General features: G+C 49.3%; 1 protein-coding gene across 10 annotated transcripts in view; it reads left to right on the top strand.

Moving 5' to 3' along the window:
* Positions 1 to 21,043, top strand: part of SRPK2 (SRSF protein kinase 2) — a 235,110-nt gene that overhangs the window by 35,001 nt on the left and 179,066 nt on the right. For 7 of the 10 annotated variants that reach the window (XM_033959742.1, XM_033959744.1, XM_033959740.1 and 4 more), the window contains one exon: positions 15,543 to 15,855. The exons of the other annotated variants lie outside the window; for them this stretch is intronic. In XM_033959742.1, the coding sequence (XP_033815633.1) occupies positions 15,548 to 15,855 (308 nt within the window). In that variant the 5' untranslated portion in view covers positions 15,543 to 15,547. The remainder of the gene's footprint in view (positions 1 to 15,542; positions 15,856 to 21,043) is intronic. 10 annotated transcript variants of the gene reach the window in all.

Raw genomic sequence — 21,043 nt, 5'->3', positions numbered from 1 at the left:
GCTGTAAATATTATGATGCTTATTGGAATTGAATGAGCATCAGAACATTTTCCCCAGTGACCTGCGCTAAAACACTTAGGGCTCCTTTTCCAAAGGTGCGTTAGGGCCTTAATGCGTGGAATAGCGCGTGCTAGCCGCTACCGCCTCCTTTTAAGCAGGCGGTAATTTTTTGGCTAGCGCACGCTATAGCACGTGCTAATCTTGTGCGTGCGCTAAAAACGCTAGCGCACCTTAGTAAAAGGAGCCCTTAGTAAAAGGGGGTCTAAGCGATGATGAAAACATTTTAGTATTCAAATATTTGCCAGTTTATGCCTTTATACTATTCTATTCATGATAAACTTCAAAAGAGAGTTTGTTTAACCACCCTATAATATATTTGTAGAATAGGCAAATTATCATGTGTAAGTAAAGTAGGCGGTTAAATTGCCGATTTCTGTTATTTAATTAAATGTTTTCTCGAATGGGTAGTTAAAATATTTCTGCATGATTAGTGTTGTGGAACACTTTTGGTTGTGCTGTCTTTCACAGCAAAGTAGAAAACCCAATTGATTCTGTTGCCTTTGTTAAATTCATTTACCACAAAAATAATTAATGTGTATTTACTATACATTTTGCATATATAGTTGTAGTCTTTTAACTACAAGAACTCTCAAAATAAGGTAATTATAAAGAATATTGCTCATATTCATGTGAATTTGATTTTGAAATTTTTTTGTTATAGTCTAATTCAGCAAAAATGAATGTGAAGTTGCACACATTGATGAGATCTTAAGAGCACTAGAAAAATATACAGTACTATCATTTTTTGTAGTAAAGAACAAATGAAACTTGAATACAATGTTAGAGCTTGTTTTTAAGAACATAAGCATGGCCTCTGCCGAGTCAGACCATGGGTCCATCATGCCCAGCAGTCCGCTCCCGCGTATAAGGTGGTATTTGCCACCTTATACCTTTCAAATATGAGTACCTGTATAAAAAGAGGTTTGAAGATATGAATGCATTAGTTAAAATAATATAATTGGTCACCTCGCAGTCCACATGATATGATATACAAAAAAAGAGAGCAACTATGTTTTTTGGGGGGAGGGGAGCTCACATTAAGGGCTCCTTCAACTAAGGTGCGTTAGGGCATTAACACGTGGAATAGCGCGCGCTGAATTGCCATGCGCTAGACCTTAACGCCAACATTGAGATGGCATTAGTTCTAGCTGTATAGCGTGCGGTAATATCCTACGTGTGCTAAAAATGCTTGCGCACCTTAGTAAAAGGAGCCTTAAATGTTTTGTGTTTTTTAGGCTTTGCTAATTAGTGACAGGTTTTATGTAATATGTTACTCTTTCAGAACTGAATAATAATTGAAAGTGCAACATATATTTAGTCACTAGTTGAATAAAACAGATATCCAAAGCTGGTCATGAAAGTAATAGGAGCCAAAGACCATTTCCTGGTAATAGTAGATTGGTGATCTGTCAATGTGAAATGTAAATCGATGTATATAAGGTGCATATATTAAATTTGTGTAAGATTTTCTAGATTTTTGTTTAGCCACAGGGTAGGAGAAACAGCTTCATGAATGGATGCTAATGTATTATCCCAGGACAAGCAGGCATGATATTCTCACATGTGGGTGACGTCATCTACGGAGCCCCGGCGCGGACAGCTTTTCAAGCAAACTTGATTGAAGTTTCAAGTTTGCACACTGCACCACGCATGTGCATGCCTTCTCGCCCACTAGAGGGCGCATCCCACCTCGTGGTCCTCAGTTCAAATTTTTCCGCGGAGCAAGAAAGCCCTGTGGATCTGAGCTCCAGTGTTTTTGCCTTCTAGCTGCCGCGTTTAGTTTGTTTTCCCTTCGAATTAGTTCGCGGTGCTGTTTTTCTTTTCGGTTCCTTTCAAAAAAAAAAAAAAAAAAAAGTCTTTCGTTTTTCTTCGGACTCCGGGGGCTCCCGGAATCCGTGGCCGCGGGACGTCGGTACGTTCCCGGCCTTCTTCCTTTTCTTCGTGGATGTCCCGTCCTGTTACGGGATTCAAAAAGTGCAGCCGGTGTGAAAGGTTGCTTTCCATCACCGACCCTCACCGGTGGTGCATTGTCTGTCTTGGGCCCGAACATCCGACAGACTCGTGTGATCGCTGTGCTACCTTCCAAAACAGGGCCCTCCGTCGCCGTAAGGCAAGAATGGCCGAATTGTTCGCCGTCGACGCACCTAAGGCCTCGACGTCGGCCTCGGCTTCGGCCCCGGCCTTGACCTCGGCCTCGGCGTCCTTGGGGGCCTCGGCCTCGCCTCGGCCCTCTTCCTCGAAGGCGTCGTCAGTGAAGCAAGCTTCGGGTAAGTCCTCTGTTCCATCCCCTTCAGCAAAGAAGCCATCCTCGAGTCAGGCCAAGGCGGGTGGGTCGACCCCGGCCCCGCATCGGACCTCGACTCCGCACACCCCGAGGGAATACTCGAGACCGAGGTCGCCCTCCAGGGAGTGTGCCCCGGACTCGGAACTCCCCACCTTCGTGGGGATTCCGGCCTTCCAGGATCTCCTCCGAGCTCTGATCTCATCGGAGCTGTCGGGAGCCCTGGAAGTGTTGCAGCGTGCTGCGGTTCCGGCGGCCTCGACCTCGGCCGGGGCGCCTTCGGTCTCGGAGGCCCCGGCCTCGGCTCCCTCGGGAGCCCCGACCTCGGCGACCTCGGTCTCGGGTACGGTGGCCCCGTTCACCTCGGCCTCGGCCCCGCCCCGGACCTCGACCTCGGGGGAACCCCCTGAGCGGAGTGTAAGGCCCAAGGAAAAGTTGCGCAGAGTGCGCCGTCTTTCCTCCTCTTCCTCCGGGTCTTCCAGACACGCCTCGCCCTCGACGCGACCTCGGACGGGGCGTCGATCGAGGAAGTCTAAGCGACCCCGAGGCTCGCCTCGGCGCGACCGCTCCTCGTCGTTCGGGGGCGAGGCGCTGCAGGTGTCGGAGTTGCGCCTCGACAACCCGAGGCTCCTCCGCTCACCTCATGGGAAATCTTCCCGGGCCGCCTCGCCGAGGAAACGGGAGAGTGTCCCACGAACCCCTGGGTCCTCACCCAAGGGCTCTGCGAGGAGGATAACTTCCCCTTCCCCCTCGAGGGCCCTCGAGAGGGGATCCTGGGATTCGGGATCGGTTAGGGATCCTCATTATTCCCATGAGGCCTCCCCCCTCTCCTCGGTTGGGCGGTCGAGAACCCCGTCTCCCCAGGCTAGGCCGTCCTCATTTTCATCCTTCGTTCAGGACATGGCCCAAGCCCTGGGGATTGACCTGATGGTAGGCTCTCGGTATTCCAAAGAATTTTTGGAGGAACAGGACCTCCCCACTCTTCCTAGGGAGGTGCCTAGACTCCCTCTCAACAGTGTCCTTCTGCAAACCTGGCTGAATAACTTGTCAAACCCTCTTACAGTCACGTCCGTGCCTTCAAAAATGGAATCGAAGTATAGGACGATTCCCCCTAAAGGGTTCGATAAGGCGCAGCTCTCACACCAGTCTCTTCTGGTGGAGTCTGCTCTTAAAAAATCACAGCCCTCACGGGTTTCTGCGGCGGTTCCACCAGGCAGGGAGGGGCGGACCCTAGACAAGTTTGGCCGTCGCCTCTATTCAAATTCCCTGATGGCCACCAGGGTTCTAAATTACGCCTTCACCTTTTCCTCCTATTTGCGTGGTATGGTGAAGGACCTTCCTCAATATCGAAACTCGTTACCGGACTCCCAAAGAGCAGGATTCGATAAGTTTATGTCCAACCTGTCTCAATTGCGGTTGTACCTATTCCACGCAGTGTACGACGCCTTTGAGCTGGTTTCGAGGGTGTCGGCCCTCGCGGTGGCCATGCGCCGCTTGGCCTGGCTTCGCACCCTAGACATGGACCCAAACCTGCAGGAACGCCTGGCAGACTTGCCTTGTGTGGGGTCCGAGTTATTCGACGAGTCATTGGATGCGGCGACCAAACGCTTGTCGGAACAGGAGCGCTCTCTAGCATCCCTGGTCCGCCCCAAACCTAGACCCCCGCCGCAGAAACCCTTTCGGCCTCCGCCGCGCCGATACCCTCAGAAGTCGACCCCAGCTTTCTCGAGACCGCCTCCGAGACGTCCGTCTCAGCGAGGCAGAGGAGGACAAACCCAAGCCCAGGCGCAGGGCCCTTCTAAGCCCGCGCCTTCCTTTTGACGGGCTGAGCGGACGGGGCGGGTTCCCCTCCGCACTTTCACAGGAACCCCTTCCTATCGGGGGCCGTCTCCGGTCCTTCCGGGAGGCATGGACCGGGATTACCTCAGACGCTTGGGTGCTCCGGATCGTCTCCGAGGGCTACTCGCTCAACTTTGTGTCCTCGCCGCCGGACAGTCCCCCAAGTTTAGTCCCCTGCAACCGTTCGCAGCTACCGACCCTTATAACCGAAGCCAAAGCCCTCTTGAAGCTTCGGGCGGTCGAGCCGGTCCCCAAGGACCAGTGGGGTACGGGGTTTTACTCCCGCTACTTTTTGGTCCCAAAAAAGACCGGGGACCTGCGCCCCATACTGGACCTCAGGAAGCTCAACAAATTCCTGGCCCGGGAGAAGTTTCGAATGCTATCTCTCCCGGTTTTGTACCCCCTCTTGGGGGAAGGGGACTGGATGTGCTCCCTCGACCTGAAGGAAGCATACACCCATGTTCCGGTGCACCCCGCCTGTCGAAGATTCTTACGATTCCAGGTGGGGGACCTCCACCTCCAGTACAGGGTACTGCCCTTCGGCCTGGCCGCGTCCCCACGAGTATTCACGAAGTGCATGGTGGTGGTTGCAGCAGCCCTCAGGTCACGTGGACTCCATGTGTTCCCTTACCTGGACGATTGGCTCATCAAAGCCCCGACCAGGGAGGGGGTTATCTCAGCGACCCGACAGTCTATTGCCTTCCTGCAAACTCTCGGGTTCGAGATAAACTTTCCAAAGTCTCAGTTGAGGCCGTCGCAGTCTCTTCAATTCATAGGTGCGGTGCTGGACACGGTGCGCCTACGCTCCTACCTGCCGACCCAGCGGTTGGAAACCTTGGTACGGATGAGCCGCCAGGTCTCCCAACTATCGAGGGTGTCGGCCAAGCGCATGATGAGGCTGCTGGGCCATATGGCATCGACGGTACATGTCACGCCGTTTGCGAGGCTACATCTGAGGATCCCTCAGTGGACCCTCGCGTCCCAGTGGCGTCAGGAGTGCGACCCGGTGTCTCGCCTCATTTCGGTAACTCCGCCCTTGCGGAAATCGCTGCGTTGGTGGACAGACTCTTCAAATCTGTCCATGGGGCTATTGTTTCACACTCCGCATTTTCGCAAGGTCCTGACCACGGACTCCTCGGAGTACGCGTGGGGAGCCCATCTCGACGGTCTTCGCACGCAGGGCCTGTGGTCGACAGAAGACCGTCAGTGTCATATCAACGTGCTAGAGCTGCGAGCCATCTTCCTAGCACTTCGAGCCTTCGTTCACATATTGCAGGACCAGGTGGTCCTCGTCCGCACGGACAATCAGGTGGCAATGTATTATGTGAACAAGCAGGGAGGAACGGGGTCATGGCCCCTCTGCTCCGAAGCTCTTCGCCTCTGGGAGTGGGCGGCCTCCCGGAACATCTTCCTCCGGGCGGTCTACATCCAAGGAGAACGGAATTGCCTGGCGGACAAACTGAGTCGACTTCTGCAACCGCACGAGTGGACTCTACACTCAGCAGTTCTACGCGAGGTTTTCGCTCGCTGGGGAACGCCACAGGTGGATCTGTTTGCCTCTCCGGAGACACACAAACTACCACTATATTGTTCTCGGATGTACTCGCAGGACCGTCTGGAAGCGGATGCCTTCCTACTCGACTGGGAAGGGAGGTTCCTGTATGCATTCCCTCCGTTCCCTCTGATCATGCGAACGTTGGTACACCTAAAATCGTCCACGGCCACGATGATTCTCATAGCACCTCGGTGGCCGCGTCAGCACTGGTTCTCCCTGCTGCTCCAGCTCAGTGCCAGGGAGCCTCTTCCCCTGCCTGTCTCTCCTTCTCTGCTGTCTCAGAGTCAAGGATCCATGTTACATCCCAATCTGCAGTCATTGCACCTGACAGCCTGGTTTCTTATTCCCTGACTCCTCCGGACCTGTCTCAATCGGCGAAGGAGGTGTTGGAAGCCTCCCGCAAGATCTCGACGAGGCTTTGCTATGCGCAGAAATGGACCAGGTTTTCCACCTGGTGCTCGTCTTTTCACCTGGATCCGGTATCAGTTCCGGTATCCTCGGTTTTAGAATATTTGTTTCATTTGTCACGCTCCGGCTTGAAAACCACTTCGGTGCGGGTTCATCTCAGTGCGATTTCTGCTTTCCACCAACCTCTGGAGGGACGCCCTCTGTCACTCCATCCCTTGGTGACACGCTTCATGAAAGGGTTACTCAGGGTTTGTCCCCCTCTTAAGCCTCCGTCTGTCGTGTGGAATTTGAATGTGGTTCTGGCTCAACTGATGAAACCCCCGTTTGAGCCACTCAACAAGTCCCTCTTGAAATTTCTGACTTGGAAGGCGGTGTTTCTAATTGCCCTCACCTCCGCCAGGCGGATTGGGGAGTTGCAAGCCTTGGTTGCGGACCCTCCTTTCACTGTCTTTCATCACGACAAGGTGGTTCTCCGCACCCATCCTAAGTTTTTACCTAAAGTTGTTTCTGACTTCCACCTCAATCAGTCCATTGTCCTTCCTGTGTTCTTCCCGAAGCCCCACTCCCATCCTGGCGAGACGGCGCTTCACACGCTTGACTGTAAGAGGGCGTTGGCATATTATCTTCAACGCACCAGGTCTCATCGGAAGGTTCCTCAATTGTTTTTGTCCTTCGATCCCAATCGATTAGGGCATCCAGTTTCCAAGCGCACTCTGTCTAACTGGTTGGCCGCTTGCATTTCCTTTTGCTACGCTCAGGCTGGCCTTCCTCCCCCGGGTCGAGTCACGGGGCACAAGGTCCGAGCGATGGCAGCTTCGATAGCTTTCCTCCGATCCACTCCGATGGAGGACATATGTAAGGCTGCCACTTGGTCTTCGGTTCATACATTCACCTCTCATTACTGCCTGGACACTTTATCCAGGAGTGACGGCCGGTTTGGCCAGTCAGTTTTGCAAAATCTGTTTTCCTAAATTGCCATCCTCCCACCTGCCCTTTTTTGGTTAGCTTGGAGGTCACCCACATGTGAGAATATCATGCCTGCTTGTCCTGGGATAAAGCACAGTTACTTACCGTAACAGGTGTTATCCAGGGACAGCAGGCATATATTCTCACAACCCGCCCGCCTCCCCGGGGATGGCTTCCTTGCTAGTTATGGAACTGAGGACCACGAGGTGGGATGCGCCCTCTAGTGGGCGAGAAGGCATGCACATGCGTGGTGCAGTGTGCAAACTTGAAACTTCAATCAAGTTTGCTTGAAAAGCTGTCCGCGCCGGGGCTCCGTAGATGACGTCACCCACATGTGAGAATATATGCCTGCTGTCCCTGGATAACACCTGTTACGGTAAGTAACTGTGCTTTTTCTGTAATTTCTTATGAAAATTGTCATCATATGTATTTTAAAACGGTTGATGGTGGGACAGCTCAGTATTGTTGGCCTCAAGGGGCACGTTAGTGATCAGTAGTTAGGTCTGTTATTACAGTGATACCTTGGAATCCGAACTTAATCCGTTCCAGAGCCCTGTTCGAGTTCCAACACAAATTTTCCCCTTTAAAATAATAGAAACTGGATTAATCTGTTCCTTGGTCCCACAAACTCAGATTTTCAAATGATTTTAAAAGTAAATACACTGGATTTTTTTGTTGTAATTCTTTATTTATAACACTCGCCAAAATTAACCAATAATAATACAGTATTTTAATAAAAAAGTAAACTAACCAATGATAATGAATGATGATGTGGAAGCTGGAGGAGGGAGATTATTGTTTGGAAGGCAAGCCACCTTCCATGTTAGCATCAGGTAGTTCAGATGTCTGCATTCTGTTCCTTTTTATGCTTTTTGCCAAGGTACCACTTTTAGAGGGCTTGGGGATATCTTCCATGTTAGCATCAGGTAGTTCAGGTGTCTGCATTCTGTTCCTTTTTATGCTCTTTGCCAAGGTACCACTTTTAGAGGGCTTGGGGTTGCCTTCCATGTTAGCATCAGGTGGTTCAGATGTCTGCATTCTGGTCATGGTGTCTTTTGAGAACCAATGTTCCAAAGTGGTCTGATGATGGCGACCTTTTTGAACTTTTCTAAAATGTTCTATGATGTTATCATTGAAAAAATTAACACACCTGTTAACAAGGGCTTTATATCAGGGTGTCACTTCTCAATGACTGCCTATGTTTCCGACCACATGTAGAGCAGATCCTTGATTTCAGCAGTGGGAATGGTACCAGCATCTCCCTCTTTCCATAGCAAAGCAGCAGATGAATCCAGAGACTAGTGGGTATAGCTCACATCGACCAGCAGGTGGAGATAGAGAACTGATTAACAGTTGGCCTTAAAGGCTGGTGTTCCTTCAGTTAATTCAGTTTTGCTCTATCTCCCAGCAGGGTTGGAGCTATACTTCTAGCTCCTGGTCTCTGCCTGCTGCAGGATAGATTTAAGTGGTGTTCTGTTAGGATTCCTCTGTTGAGACTAGTTCTCTTCAGTAGGTGGGGGTGCCTGGCTGATTGGTGCCGGCTTTGGGAGGTACACCTGGGCCCTCCCAGGTCCCTGCTCCACCCTCCCCTCCGTTGGATAGAGGGGTTCCTTTCCAGGTGCAGGATATTGGCTGGCTTCTTCATTCCAGTATAAAAAAAAAAAAAAAAAAAAAAAAAAAAAATGGAGCCTTCCTGCTAGTACTGAGCCGGGCAGTGGTTAACTCGGCTTCCAGTACACTTACCAATGATTGCCTGGCTTCGGGAGTAAGCGGCGGACCGGGTGAGTGTTTTCCTTGCCTTTCTCGATTGTGGTCGCGTTTCCCGGGGGCCGGGCGTCTTGGGGGGCGGAGTCGTCTTGCGGCGGCGTTCGCCGCGTGTGTAAAAAAAAAAAAAAAAAAAAAAAACCGCGTCGGAGCTGTTTGGCAGGCCGAGGGGGGATGGCTACAGAAGTTAGTCAGCGGTGTTCGCGCTGTGGGGAGCGCCGAACACGGTCGGGTCTTTGTTCTGCCGGGTGCTTGGAAGCACAGGCAGACGACCCGTTTTTGGCGGCTTGCGAGGCGGCCAGGTCCCGGGTGCGGGAGTCTTGCGCATTGTCCCCGCCGCTCGGAGCCGATGCAGGGGTGCTGCAAGACTCGGCCATGGAGGACAAGAGTGAGGCGGCGGGGGAACAGGCGAAAGCGCTGGAGGCCGGCGCGGCCCCTCCCCTCGGCTCGGAGCAGGGCGGGGGAGTCCCTCTTAGCTGGGGTGCATTTTCGCCTGAATTTGTAATGTTGCTCCATCAAGCATTTCAATTGCAGCGCTCGCAGCCTACCCAGCCGGGGCTGGGGGCCGGGCGGTCCCTTGCAGTTCCCTCTACCTCTAAGGGGGGGGAGGGGACAGAGGCTAGACCCACGGCAGGGGCAACAGGATCCCCGGGGCAGTCGCAGGGGGCTAAGAAGCGCAGGCTGGTGGCTGCGGAGGCAGTGGATATTTTGCCTAGATCTCCTTTTTCCTTGTCGGAGTCTTTGGAGGAAGGGGAGCTCTTGGATTGGGACTCGGAGAGTATCCCGGGTAGGGAGGGGGATGACCCTACGGCTATCCGGTTGTTCCATAGAGAGGAGCTTTCTTCTTTTATTACAAAAGCTTTGCAGAGTTTGAACATTGCTCAGGAAGATGCCACGGGGTCCGGTAACCCCTTGATGGCAGGTACCCGTAGGCCGCCTAAGGCCTTTCCGGTCCATGAGGCCATGCAGGAGCTGATCTCGGCGCAATGGGAGGCGCCGGAGGCCAGTTTGCGGGTGGCAAGGGCCATGAGGCTCTTATATCCGGTCGTTCCGACCGAACTGGACAGGTTTAGATTGCCTAAGGTGGACGCTCTGGTGGCAGCGGTGACTAAAAGAACTACCTTGCCGGTAGAAGGGGGCGTGACACTTAAGGATGCACAGGATAGAAAGGTTGAGGCATCCCTAAAGATGTCCTTTGAGGTGGCTGCTGTTACCTTACAGGCCGCAATATGCAGTTCTTACGCGGCGCGAGCTTGTCTGCAGTGGTCACAAGGGATGACCGATAATTTGCTGGAGTCTGGAGGTTCTATCCCTTCGGAACTGGCTGATTTGGAGTCCGGCTTGGCTTATTTGGCGGACTCCTTGTATGATATTATTAGGGCGTCTGCGAAACAGATGTCTCTGTCTGTGGTTTCCCGCAGGTCCTTGGGGCTCCGTCATTGGGCGGCCGATGCAGCATCCAAGCTCCGACTGGTGAGACTCCCATTTAAAGGGGGGTTATTGTTTGGAGCAGAGTTGGATAAACTGGTAAAGGATTTTGGGGATACCAAAACGCAGCGTTTGCCGGAGGACAGGGCTAGGCCCCCGGTAAGGGCCGCATCGTCTAGGCCGCGGTTCCGGGATGTTAGGCGGGCCAGGGCTGGTAAACCTTTTTCCAGGTCTGCATCTGGCCCGTTTTCTGCTTCGAGACCTCGGTTTCAGCAGAGAAGTTCCTTTCGGACGGCGAGACCCTCTTCAGGGCAGTCAGTCCGCACCCCAGCCAGTCGCCCTCCACAATGACGGGGGCTTGGCTCCCTCCGCCCTGCCCTTAGGGGGTCGGCTTTCGGCATTCCGGGCGGAGTGGGCCAAAGTCACGTCAGACCAATGGGTATTAGACATTGTTCGCGAAGGGTACAAATTAGAATTCGCCGCTCCCGTCGTAGATTCTTTCTTGGTGTCCCCGTGCCGTGGTGCGGCCAAGGGAGCCGAGGTCCGCAGGACACTGCAGGGGCTGCTCGAGCTGGGGGCGGTGGTACCAGTGCCCCCGGAAGAGGTAGGCCGCGGTATTTATTCCCTGTACTTCATTGTTCCAAAGAAGGGGGGGTCCTTCAGACCAGTGCTGGATCTCAAAGGGGTCAACAGATTCCTCAGCGTGCGCCATTTCCGAATGGAAACGGTGCGCTCGGTGATTGCGGCGGTAAGACCAGGCGAGTTCCTCACGTCTCTCGATCTCAAGGAGGCGTACCTCCATATTCCGATATGGCCTCCGCACCAGCGGTATCTGCGGTTTGCGATTCTGGGCCAACATTTCCAGTTTCGGGCTATGCCCTTTGGCCTGGCGACGGCCCCCCCGCACTTTTTCCAAGGTCATGGTGGTAGTAGCCGCTTTTCTACGCAAAGAAGGGATTCGGGTACACCCTTACTTGGACGATTGGTTGATACGTGCCTCATCCCGGCAGGAGAGTTGGGCGGTGACGCAGAGAGTGAGCTCTCTCCTTCAGTCTTTGGGGTGGATTGTCAACTTTCCCAAGAGTGTTGTGGCCCCATCGCAGTCTTTGGTGCATCTGGGGGTACGGTTCGATACGGCTCTGGGGAAGGTGTTTCTACCCCGAGATCGGGGGGAGAAATTGCAGGCTCAAATTCGCCTCCTTCTCGGGTCACCCAGACCTCGGGTTTGGAATTATGTACAGGTGCTGGGCTCCATGGTGGCGACTCTGGAGGTAGTTCCCTGGGCCCGGTGCCACATGAGGCCCTTACAGCAGTCTCTGCTCTCTCGCTGGTCTCCAGCTTCTCTGAACTACAATGTGCGTCTCCAGTGGAGTCCTCGAGCGGCTCACAGCATGCGCTGGTGGCTCCAGGACTTGCATCTTTGGAGGGGCATGCCGTTGGCCACACCAGATTGGGTGGTAGTGACAACGGATGCCAGCCTGCAGGGCTGGGGAGCCCAGTGCATGCAGACGTCGGTGCAGGGAATTTGGTCTTCCCAGGAGGCTCAATGGCCCATAAACTTGCTGGAGTTAAGAGCGATCCGGTTAGCGCTGCGGGCGCTTCAGGCACTAGTTCACGACAGACCGACCAGGATCTTTTCGGACAGTGTCACGGCGGTCGCGTATGTCAATCGGCAGGGGGGGACCCGGAGCCCGCAGTTAGCCGAAGAGGCAAGACATTTGTTTCAATGGGCAGAGCTGCATGTTCCGCTTCTGTCGGCGGCGCACATTGCAGGGCACGACAACGTGCAGGCAGACTTCCTCAGCAGAACTCTTCTCGATCCGGGAGAATGGGAGTTGTCGGCTCGAGCATTCGGCCTGTTAGTCCGTCGTTGGGGGTTGCCAGAGATGGATCTCATGGCTTCTTCCCGCAATGCGAAGGTGCCTCGGTTCTTCAGCCGACGCAAGGATCAGGGATCGGAGGGGGTGGACGCATTAGCTCTCCCGTGGCCTCCGAATTCCCTTCTTTATGTCTTCCCACCTTGGCCCATGATAGGGCGGGTGTTGCAACGCATCTCTCGATTTCGAGGCAGAGTAATCCTGGTGGCTCCGGATTGGCCACGGCGGCCGTGGTACGCAGATCTGATGCGGCTGTCGGTCGGCGAGCAGGTAGCGTTCCAGGTTACTCCGGACTTGCTAACTCAGGGTCCAATATTAATGGAAGATCCGGGCCGCTTTGGTCTTACGGCCTGGCTATTGAGAGGGCAAGGCTGAAAAAGAAGGGCTATTCAGAACGGGTGATTTCGACCCTGCTTAAGGCTAAGAGGATTTCAACGTCAGCCTCCTATGCGAGGGTCTGGAGAGTCTTTGAGACTTGGTGCGGTAGACACGGAATTGCGCCTTTCCATGCTTCTCTGCCGGCTATTCTTGCGTTCCTGCAGGAGGGCGTAGAGAAAGGGTTAGCATATAACTCTTTAAAGGTTCAAGTATCGGCCATTGCCTGTTACAGGGGCCGGGTGGCTCGCTCGGCTCTCGCATCACAGCCGGACGTGGTGCGTTTCCTCAAGGGGGTTCAACATATCAGGCCGCCGGTTAAGCGAATTTGTCCAACTTGGAACCTTAAGCTCGTCCTTGGGAAATTGCAGGGGGCACCGTTTGAGCCCCTGTCAGCAGCCACGTTGAAAGATGTCACTCTAAAGACAGTTTTTTTGGTAGCGATGGCTTCAGCAAGGCGAGTATCGGAGCTGCAAGCGCTTTCTTGCAGGGAACCCTTTTTGCGTTTCTCGGAGACTGGGGTGACGGTGCGGACGGTGCCGTCCTTCCTGCCTAAGGTTGTTTCGTCATTTCATGTGAACCAGAGTTTGTTCCTGCCATCCTTCAGGAAGGATGATTGGGGGAAGCGTTTTTTGTCGGTACGGCTACTGGATGTGCGCCGTATGCTTCTCCATTATTTGGAGGTGACGAATGATTTTCGCCGGTCGGACCATCTCTTTGTCGCGTTCGCGGGTAAAAACAAAGGGATGGCGGCGTCTAAAGCGTCCATTGCGCGTTGGGTCAAGGACGCTATTGCTTCGGCGTATGTGTTGTCCGGGAAGAAGGTACCGGAGCATCTTCATGCTCATTCCACTCGGGCTTTGGCTACATCTTGGGCGGAGTCCGGGGGGATGTCATTAGAGGAGATTTGCCGGGCGGCCACTTGGTCGTCAGGGAATACTTTTTCAAAGCATTATCGGTTAGATGTAGCGGCCCGTTCAGAGGCGAGTTTTGGCGCAGCAGTGCTGGCAGAGGCGGCATTGGCGTCCCACCCAGTTTGAGTTTGCTTTGCTACATCCCACTAGTCTCTGGATTCATCTGCTGCTTTGCTATGGAAGGTAAAATTATGGTCATACCTGTTAATTTTCTTTCCTTTAGAAGCAGCAGATGAATCCAGAGCCCCTCCCCATATGCACGGACTGGGTGTAGGGTGTTTAGGTCGTTAGGGTAGCCGGGGCTATAGTTGGTAAGTGTATTCTTTCATGACTGAAAAAAAAAAAAAAAAATAATATGTATCAATTCAATTAAAATAAAAAAGAGAGAACATATCAATGGGATTAAGAAGAGAAAGACAAATTTGTTACTGGAATGGAGTTTGTGGCTGCTCATTCTCCTTTCGGGATGCTTGGGCAAAGTGCATAACTGAATTAACTGAAGGAACACCAGCCTTTAAGGCCAACTGTTAATCAGTTCTCTATCTCCACCTGCTGGTCGATGTGAGCTATACCCACTAGTCTCTGGATTCATCTGCTGCTTCTAAAGGAAAGAAAATTAACAGGTATGACCATAATTTTACCTTCTCCCCTGAAGAAATTTCTTCTGCTACTTCTTTCTGCTACTGCTGGTTTAGGTGCTGAAGCTCTTCCATTGTCAGCTTTGTCCTGTGATCGTCCACTAACTCGTTGACATCCTCTTCGCTGACTTCCGAACCCATGGATTTTCCCAGAGATACGATGTCAGGAAGAACAGGTGGTTCCTCAAAGCCTTCGAAGTTCTTTTCAGCAACACATTCTAGCCAGATGTTTTTCCAGGCAGAGATCATTGTCCTCAAAGACACTTCCCTCCATGCTCTCTCGATGATTCTTAGGCAATGGAGGATATTGTAGTGATCCTTCCAGAACTCTCAGAGGGTCAGTTCCGTTTCATTTGTAACTTCAAAACATCTCTGAAACATAGTGTTGGTGTACAATTTTTTGAAGTTCGAGATCACCTGGTGGTTCATGGGCTGGATAAGAGGAGTGGTATTGCGGGCAAAAATTTTATCTTGATGAAGCTATATTCACCCACCAAATTATCCTCTAGGCCTGGAGGATGCATTGGAGCATTGTCCAGGACAAAGAGAGCCTTTTCGGGAGATTTTTCTCCTGCAGATAAGCCTTTACACAAGGAGCAAACTCCTCGTGTAACCACTCAGTGAAGAACTGCCTGGTAACCCATGCTTTCACATTCGATCTCCACATAACATTAAGTTTGCTCTTAATGATGTTGTTGTTCTTACAGTCCTGTGGATTTTCTGAATGGTACACGAGGAGAGGTTTGATCTTGCAGTCTCCACTAGCATTACCACACACCAAGAGAGTAAGGTGGTCTTTCATTGGCTTATGACCTGGTATAGACTTTTCTTCCTTTGAGATGTACGTTTGCCTGGGCATTGTTTTCCAAAAGAGGCCTATTTCGTCACAGTTGAACACTTGGTTTGAAACATAGCCCTCCCTGATCACAAACTCCTTAAACTCCTTTACAAACTTTTCTGCTGCTTCTAAATTAGAACTGGCTGCCTCTCCATGCATAACAGCACTATGGATCCCAGTCCTTTTCATAAAAGTTCTCGAACCACCCTCTACTGGCTTTAAACTCCTTCTTTTCATCACTAGTATCAGGCATGCCTTTCACTAGATCATCATGAAGGACCTTGGCTTTCTCACAAATTATTATCTCAGAAATCACATCACCAGCCATCTGCCTTTCATTAATCCAAATACAGAGGAGTTTTTCAATCTCTTCCATACTTTTAGATCTCCTAGAGGTCAGTGTCGTGTAACCCCTTTCGCCCCATCAGCTGCTTTTAAAGCTTCTTTATTTTTCAAAATCGTACAAACAGTTGATTTAGGCATCCCAAACATAGTAGCGAGATCAACCACACATGTATCGCTTTCATACTTAGCGATAAGCTCTTTCTTAACCTCAATTGTAGCTCTAACAGCTTTCCTCTTGCTCTTATTTTCCGCAGGACACATGGCGAATACTGTACATTTAACAGGCACAATGGCGAAAATCACACAAGTTGACTTCACAACAGCTGCCGACAATGAACAGCATATGGGCGGCCTAAGGGCTGTGGAAATGTACGCAGGAACAATGTACTGTGGAAACGTATGCACAAACAATGTGCAGGACATATGTGCTGTGGAAATGTACACACGAACAATGTGCGGGGCGTACGTTCGGATTCCAAAGCAGCATTCGGATTCCGGGGCAAAATTTGCTCGAAAAAGTAGTTCGGATTCCAAGTTGTTCGAGTTCTGGGGCGTTCGGATTCCAAGGTATCCCTATATAACAAACTATTTCCTGTTCTTCTAGTCTGGTTGGTACCTGCTCCTTTCCCTAGAATTGTAGTAAAATGTGTAGGAGTGTTTTTTTTTGTGTAAGTTGTTTATTATTTGATGACCTTGTAATTCTAGCCAATAATATATTATACCTTGTATGTTCAGAACTGATTTTATATTTGTCCATTTCAAAATAGTTTACTGAAATTATTTGTTTAAAATTGATAGTGCTGAATATTTTTGCTACCATAGTATAACAATTGTTGAATAATCAACTATATTTATTAACATGTGACTATTTCCCCCTCCCCCCACCACCTTTTACAAAGCTGGGTTAGGCTATTTTATTGAGGGCCGCAGTGGTATTAGCTCCGATGCTCATAGGAATTCTATGAGCGTCGGAGCTAATACTGCCACGGCTGGTGATTTAAAAAGCCTATTGCAGCTTCGTAAAAGAGGGCCTATATTTGTTAAAGCTATGAACAAAAGGAATTCAGTTGCTTATAGTCTTTTAGGTCATTTACTGTAGGGTAGAGAATGACACGGGGACAGATTTTTCCCCGTCCACACAGGAACTCATTTTCCTGTCCCGTTCCGGCAAATTCTTTTCCGGTCCCTGCCCCATTCCTGCAAGCTCTGTCCTCATCTGCACAAGCCTTAAACACTTTAAAATCATAAGTGTTCGAGGCTTGTGCGGTTAAGGCAGACCTTACAGGAATGAGACAGACAGTGACAAAACTCGTAGGAACGGGATAAGGAAATTGAGTTCCTTGCGGGGACAGGGAAAAATTTGCCACGTGTCATTCTCTACTGTAGGGCAGCTCCTGAAAGCTAGTCAAATAATATATTTAGTCCAATAAAAGTGTCAACTTTGTATGTGTGTGTGTGTGTATTTATATATCTTTTTCTATTTACTTACCTTTATTGCTATATGTTCATATGAGCTAATATAGTAACTAACACCACCGCACAATATCAGCTCATTTTCACAAAAAATGTAGAAATTGAAACCAAGATGTTCCAAGTTAAGACATTTTCAGTTCCAGTAGTATTTCAGAAAAAGTTCCGCTGATTAGTGCTTCCCAATTCAGGGAAAAAGTTTCGATTTGATTGAGCCTATTGAATCGATTTGATTCGCTTTTCGAGCGTTTTTTTTCAAATGTCCTGGTGGGTTTATTTTGTAGCCTTTTCACCCACCCCACTCCCTTTTACCTTCTCTAACCCCAGGCCGACACTGTGGTGTAAACAAAATAAATAAAAAAAGACTTTTTCTCTCTCTGTTAGGTCCTAGTTCATGCTCACTAACACCAAGCTCTGGTATGATACACATTTCAAATCTGACATTGTAATTACAAAACAGAAAATTAAATTATTTTTTTCTACCTTTTTGTTGTCTGTTCAAATTATTGAAATCATGTTGGTCCCGGGCTCTGGTTTCTTTTTGTCTTCTGTTAACTCATTCACCAGGGTTTCCTTAGCAACAGCAGCAGATGAATCCAGAGACCAGTGGGATAGCACACATTTACCAGCAGGCGGAGATAGAGAAACTGATTAACAGGTGGTCCTATTGGCTGGCACTCCTCAAGTTTCAAGTTTATTAAAAGATTTTTTAAACCGCTTAATCAGGTTTCTAAGTGGTATACAATATAAAATTTACATAAAAACATATTAGAACTGGGAATACTGGATAAAATCCAAGTGTCATAATAAAGCACTGATAAGACATATAAGACCTACTTCAAAGAATAGGAAAATGGGGGAGAACTACAATCGTAAAAGAAAAATGCAACAAAAAAGGGAAAATACAATAGGTTAGGGTAAAAAGTAATAATTTTGATTTAATTTTTGTCCTTAAGAGGACAGTTGTTGTCCAAAAGCATCCTGGAACAAGAATGTTTTTAGTTTTGCTTTAAATTGTTTTATATCGGATTTACTACGCAAATGGTTAGGCAGTGAATTCCAGAGAGTAAGGGGCAGTGACAACAAAATTATTGGAGCGCAACGTATTGATTAATTTTAAAGAAGGTATGACGAGAAGATTCTGAGATATTGAACGAAGAGATTTTAAAGTATTATAAGGAATTAAAAGTCTGTTAATGAACTCTGGTTGATTGTTTAATTTTGTTGTAAATGTTAAAAGTAAGATTTTATAACTGATTCTATGTTCCACTGGTAACCAATGTGCACTAATCAGAAGGGGTGAAACGTGATCGTATTTCTTTGCGCCACAAATGATCTTAATAGTTGTGTTTTGTACAATCTGAAGCCATCTAATTTCCTTTTTTGTAATGCCCTTATACAGGGCATTACAGTAGTCTATACAAGAAATTACTAGGGAGTGGATCAATGTGTTCAAGGAGGCTGGTTCAAGTAACTTTGCAAGGGAACGTATCATCCTGAGTCGATAGAAGCATTGCTGAACGACCGTGCTAATGTGAAAATGATAAGAAAATTTACTGTCAAAAGTAACTCCTAATAGTTTTAGAGTAGGGACAATTTTGATGGGGAGCGATTCAAGCTTCAGGGGGGCCTGAAGCGTTGTTCCTTCTTTAAAAGGAAAAATCATGAGTTTTGATTTTTTGATGTTAAGAAACAGTTTATTTGAGTCTAACCATGATTTAAATTTTCCTAATTTATGGTTAATGGATGTTACATCTTCTGTATTATTGAGATCAATGGGATGGATTAATTGCACATCGTCGGCGTAAGCAAACGTGGTAAAGCCAATAGATTGGCCCACCATCAGAAGGGGCCAATCTCCCAGCAGGTGATAGTCGCTATTCAACTAGCTCCTGAATTCTGGCTGTGACTGGATAGTTATTTTCTCCTGTTGAGATTTCTCTTCAGTGAGACTGCCATTCTATTTCTCCTGTTGAGGTTTCTCTTCAGTGAGATGGCAATTTTATTCCTCCTGTTGAGGCTTCTCTTCAGTGAGACAGGGGTGTCTGGCTGAATGGTGCTGGCTTTAGGGGTTACACCTGGGCCCCCCAGGTCCCTGCCTCACCCTCCCTCCAATGATAGAGGGTCTGACTGGGTCTCCATTTTTTCTTCTTTCCCTTCTCTGTTTGAAAAAAAAAAGGAGACCACAGTTGCTACATTCTGCCCTGTTAGTGCAGCACAACCAACTCTTACTGGCTTCAACTGGCTCTAACAACAAACGTGTGAGTATGTATGTGTTTTTTTACTGTTGTTTGAACTACAGGTTCTGTTTGGGAGTCTTAGTACTGTGAGTTCGGTCAACGTACATTTAAGGAATGGATATTTTATTGAGGCTAAGTTTAATGACTAGGAAACTGTTGAGGGAGCCGGGACTTTCCCGCCCTTTTCATGCACGCACTTGGTTTCCTTGTTGGTTACAGCGCAGCAGTAGCGGTGCGATATCATGCTCGCACTTGTTCTCCTTGTTGGGTTTCAGTGCAGCAGTAGTAGTTCTGAGACTCTCTTTCATCGGTGTTTGTCACGGCCATGTGCAGCTGATTGTGCAGGTGCTGGTTTATAGCAACGCGCATGAGATGGGACATGTTTTTTCCAGCGCTGTGGGAAGCACCGCACCGTTCTTCTGGTTATTCCCCGAGTCTGATTTTCTTTCTATGCAGGCTGCGGCAGGGTAAATTTTGCGGGGCTTGAATCTGACTATGTTTCTAGGAGCGTTGATGCAGTGGCTACGTGTCAGCGAGAATCAGGCATGCGCTTGGGTCTCCGGCGATGATGGGAGAGCTGCAGCGTTCCTGTAGTTTATTTACAGCTGACTTTGGTCAGGGTATGCCGCGGCTTCTCTCCTTTCCGGTTCAGACAAGTTGTACGTGTTTCACCAGCTTTGGGACAAGCTTGGGCAGATTTATATGTCTGTGTTCCTGCTGTATTCACTTGAAGGAAGCTGCTAGTTTAATCAGACTCTGGGGTTAGCACTCAAGAGGATTACCAGAGAGATTCTGACCTGTGCTAGGTCACCCAGTCTCGGTTTGTCTCTGGACTGGGTCAACATATGGCAACTCACGGCAAAGTGAGATAAGCAGTAAGATAGTGCCCTGTATTTCACACGAGTATCTCATTGTCTCTCTTGGGGTCCCTGCAGATTGAGCCTTTGTCTGTTGGTAACTGTCCTTCTTATTTGGGCCTCTGTGCTGTGCTGCATGTGTCTAGTAGTGGCATAGGATATATATGCATATATATGGGCATAATGACACTTTGCATCTTCCTGCGGCCAGGACTCTCTTTCTCTATTTCTGAGAGGGCCTGGACTTCAGATTTCCATGCTTATCACGCTGGTTTCTACTGTCGCCATCTTCTCATGGCACATGCTAGACGGACCCCCTGACCAGACAGGAAGGGCTGTGCAGCTCCTTCTAACCAGGAGCCAGTTACCTATTCTATCAAACCCGTGGAGGAGCACGCGCTATGTGGCTGTTAGCCTCATCCCTGAAGCTCTCATTAGCGATGTGAGCTTTGTCTGATACCTGTTAGGATGCTGTTGTTTTCCATGGGGCGGTAGATGCAGCATCTTGATTACGTCTAGTATGTATTCTCTTTAAAGGACATACGTATTTCGCTCATGTTGCATGGAGTTAGTACTGTTTTCATGGTTCCAGTATACTCCTCTTTACATTGCGAAACTTGATTTTTCCTAGGAGAATTTCTTTCTTCTTACAGATCCTACAATTCTCATTCTGCCGTTCCCTGACCTTCTGCACTTCATTCTGAAGGGATCTTGACTTCTTCCAATGACTCTTTCTCATGAGTCCAGGAGGACATTATTTACGCTTGCTTGATGGCAGGGAAGCGGTTGGCGAAAGAACTTCATGACCATTCCACCAGAGCGATGGCTACTTTTTGGACTCGGTCCAGAGGTTTTTTCTTTGGAGGAGTTTTATCTCATGGCTAGCATTACTGATTGGATGTGGGGGCGCATGCGGTAGATGCGTTTAGTGCTTCAGTTGATGCGGAGGCGGCATTTGCTTCCCACCCAGATTGAGGATTACTTTGCTACATCCCATTGGTCTCTGGATTCATCTGCTGCTGTTGGTAAGGAAGGAAAAATTATGTTCTTACCTGTTAATTTTCTTTTCTTTAGACGCAGCAGATGAATCCAGAGCCCCACCCTTTCTGGATATTGTCTGTCGGTTTTTTCTTTTTCAACTTTCGAAGTTTGTTATTATTGATGGTTGTATTCTGTATGATTGCCTTT

The sequence above is a fragment of the Geotrypetes seraphini genome, chromosome 9 (assembly GCF_902459505.1).
Source record: "Geotrypetes seraphini chromosome 9, aGeoSer1.1, whole genome shotgun sequence".
Lineage (NCBI taxonomy): Eukaryota > Metazoa > Chordata > Amphibia > Gymnophiona > Dermophiidae > Geotrypetes > Geotrypetes seraphini.
This window is presented reverse-complemented; position numbering and strand designations above follow the sequence as displayed.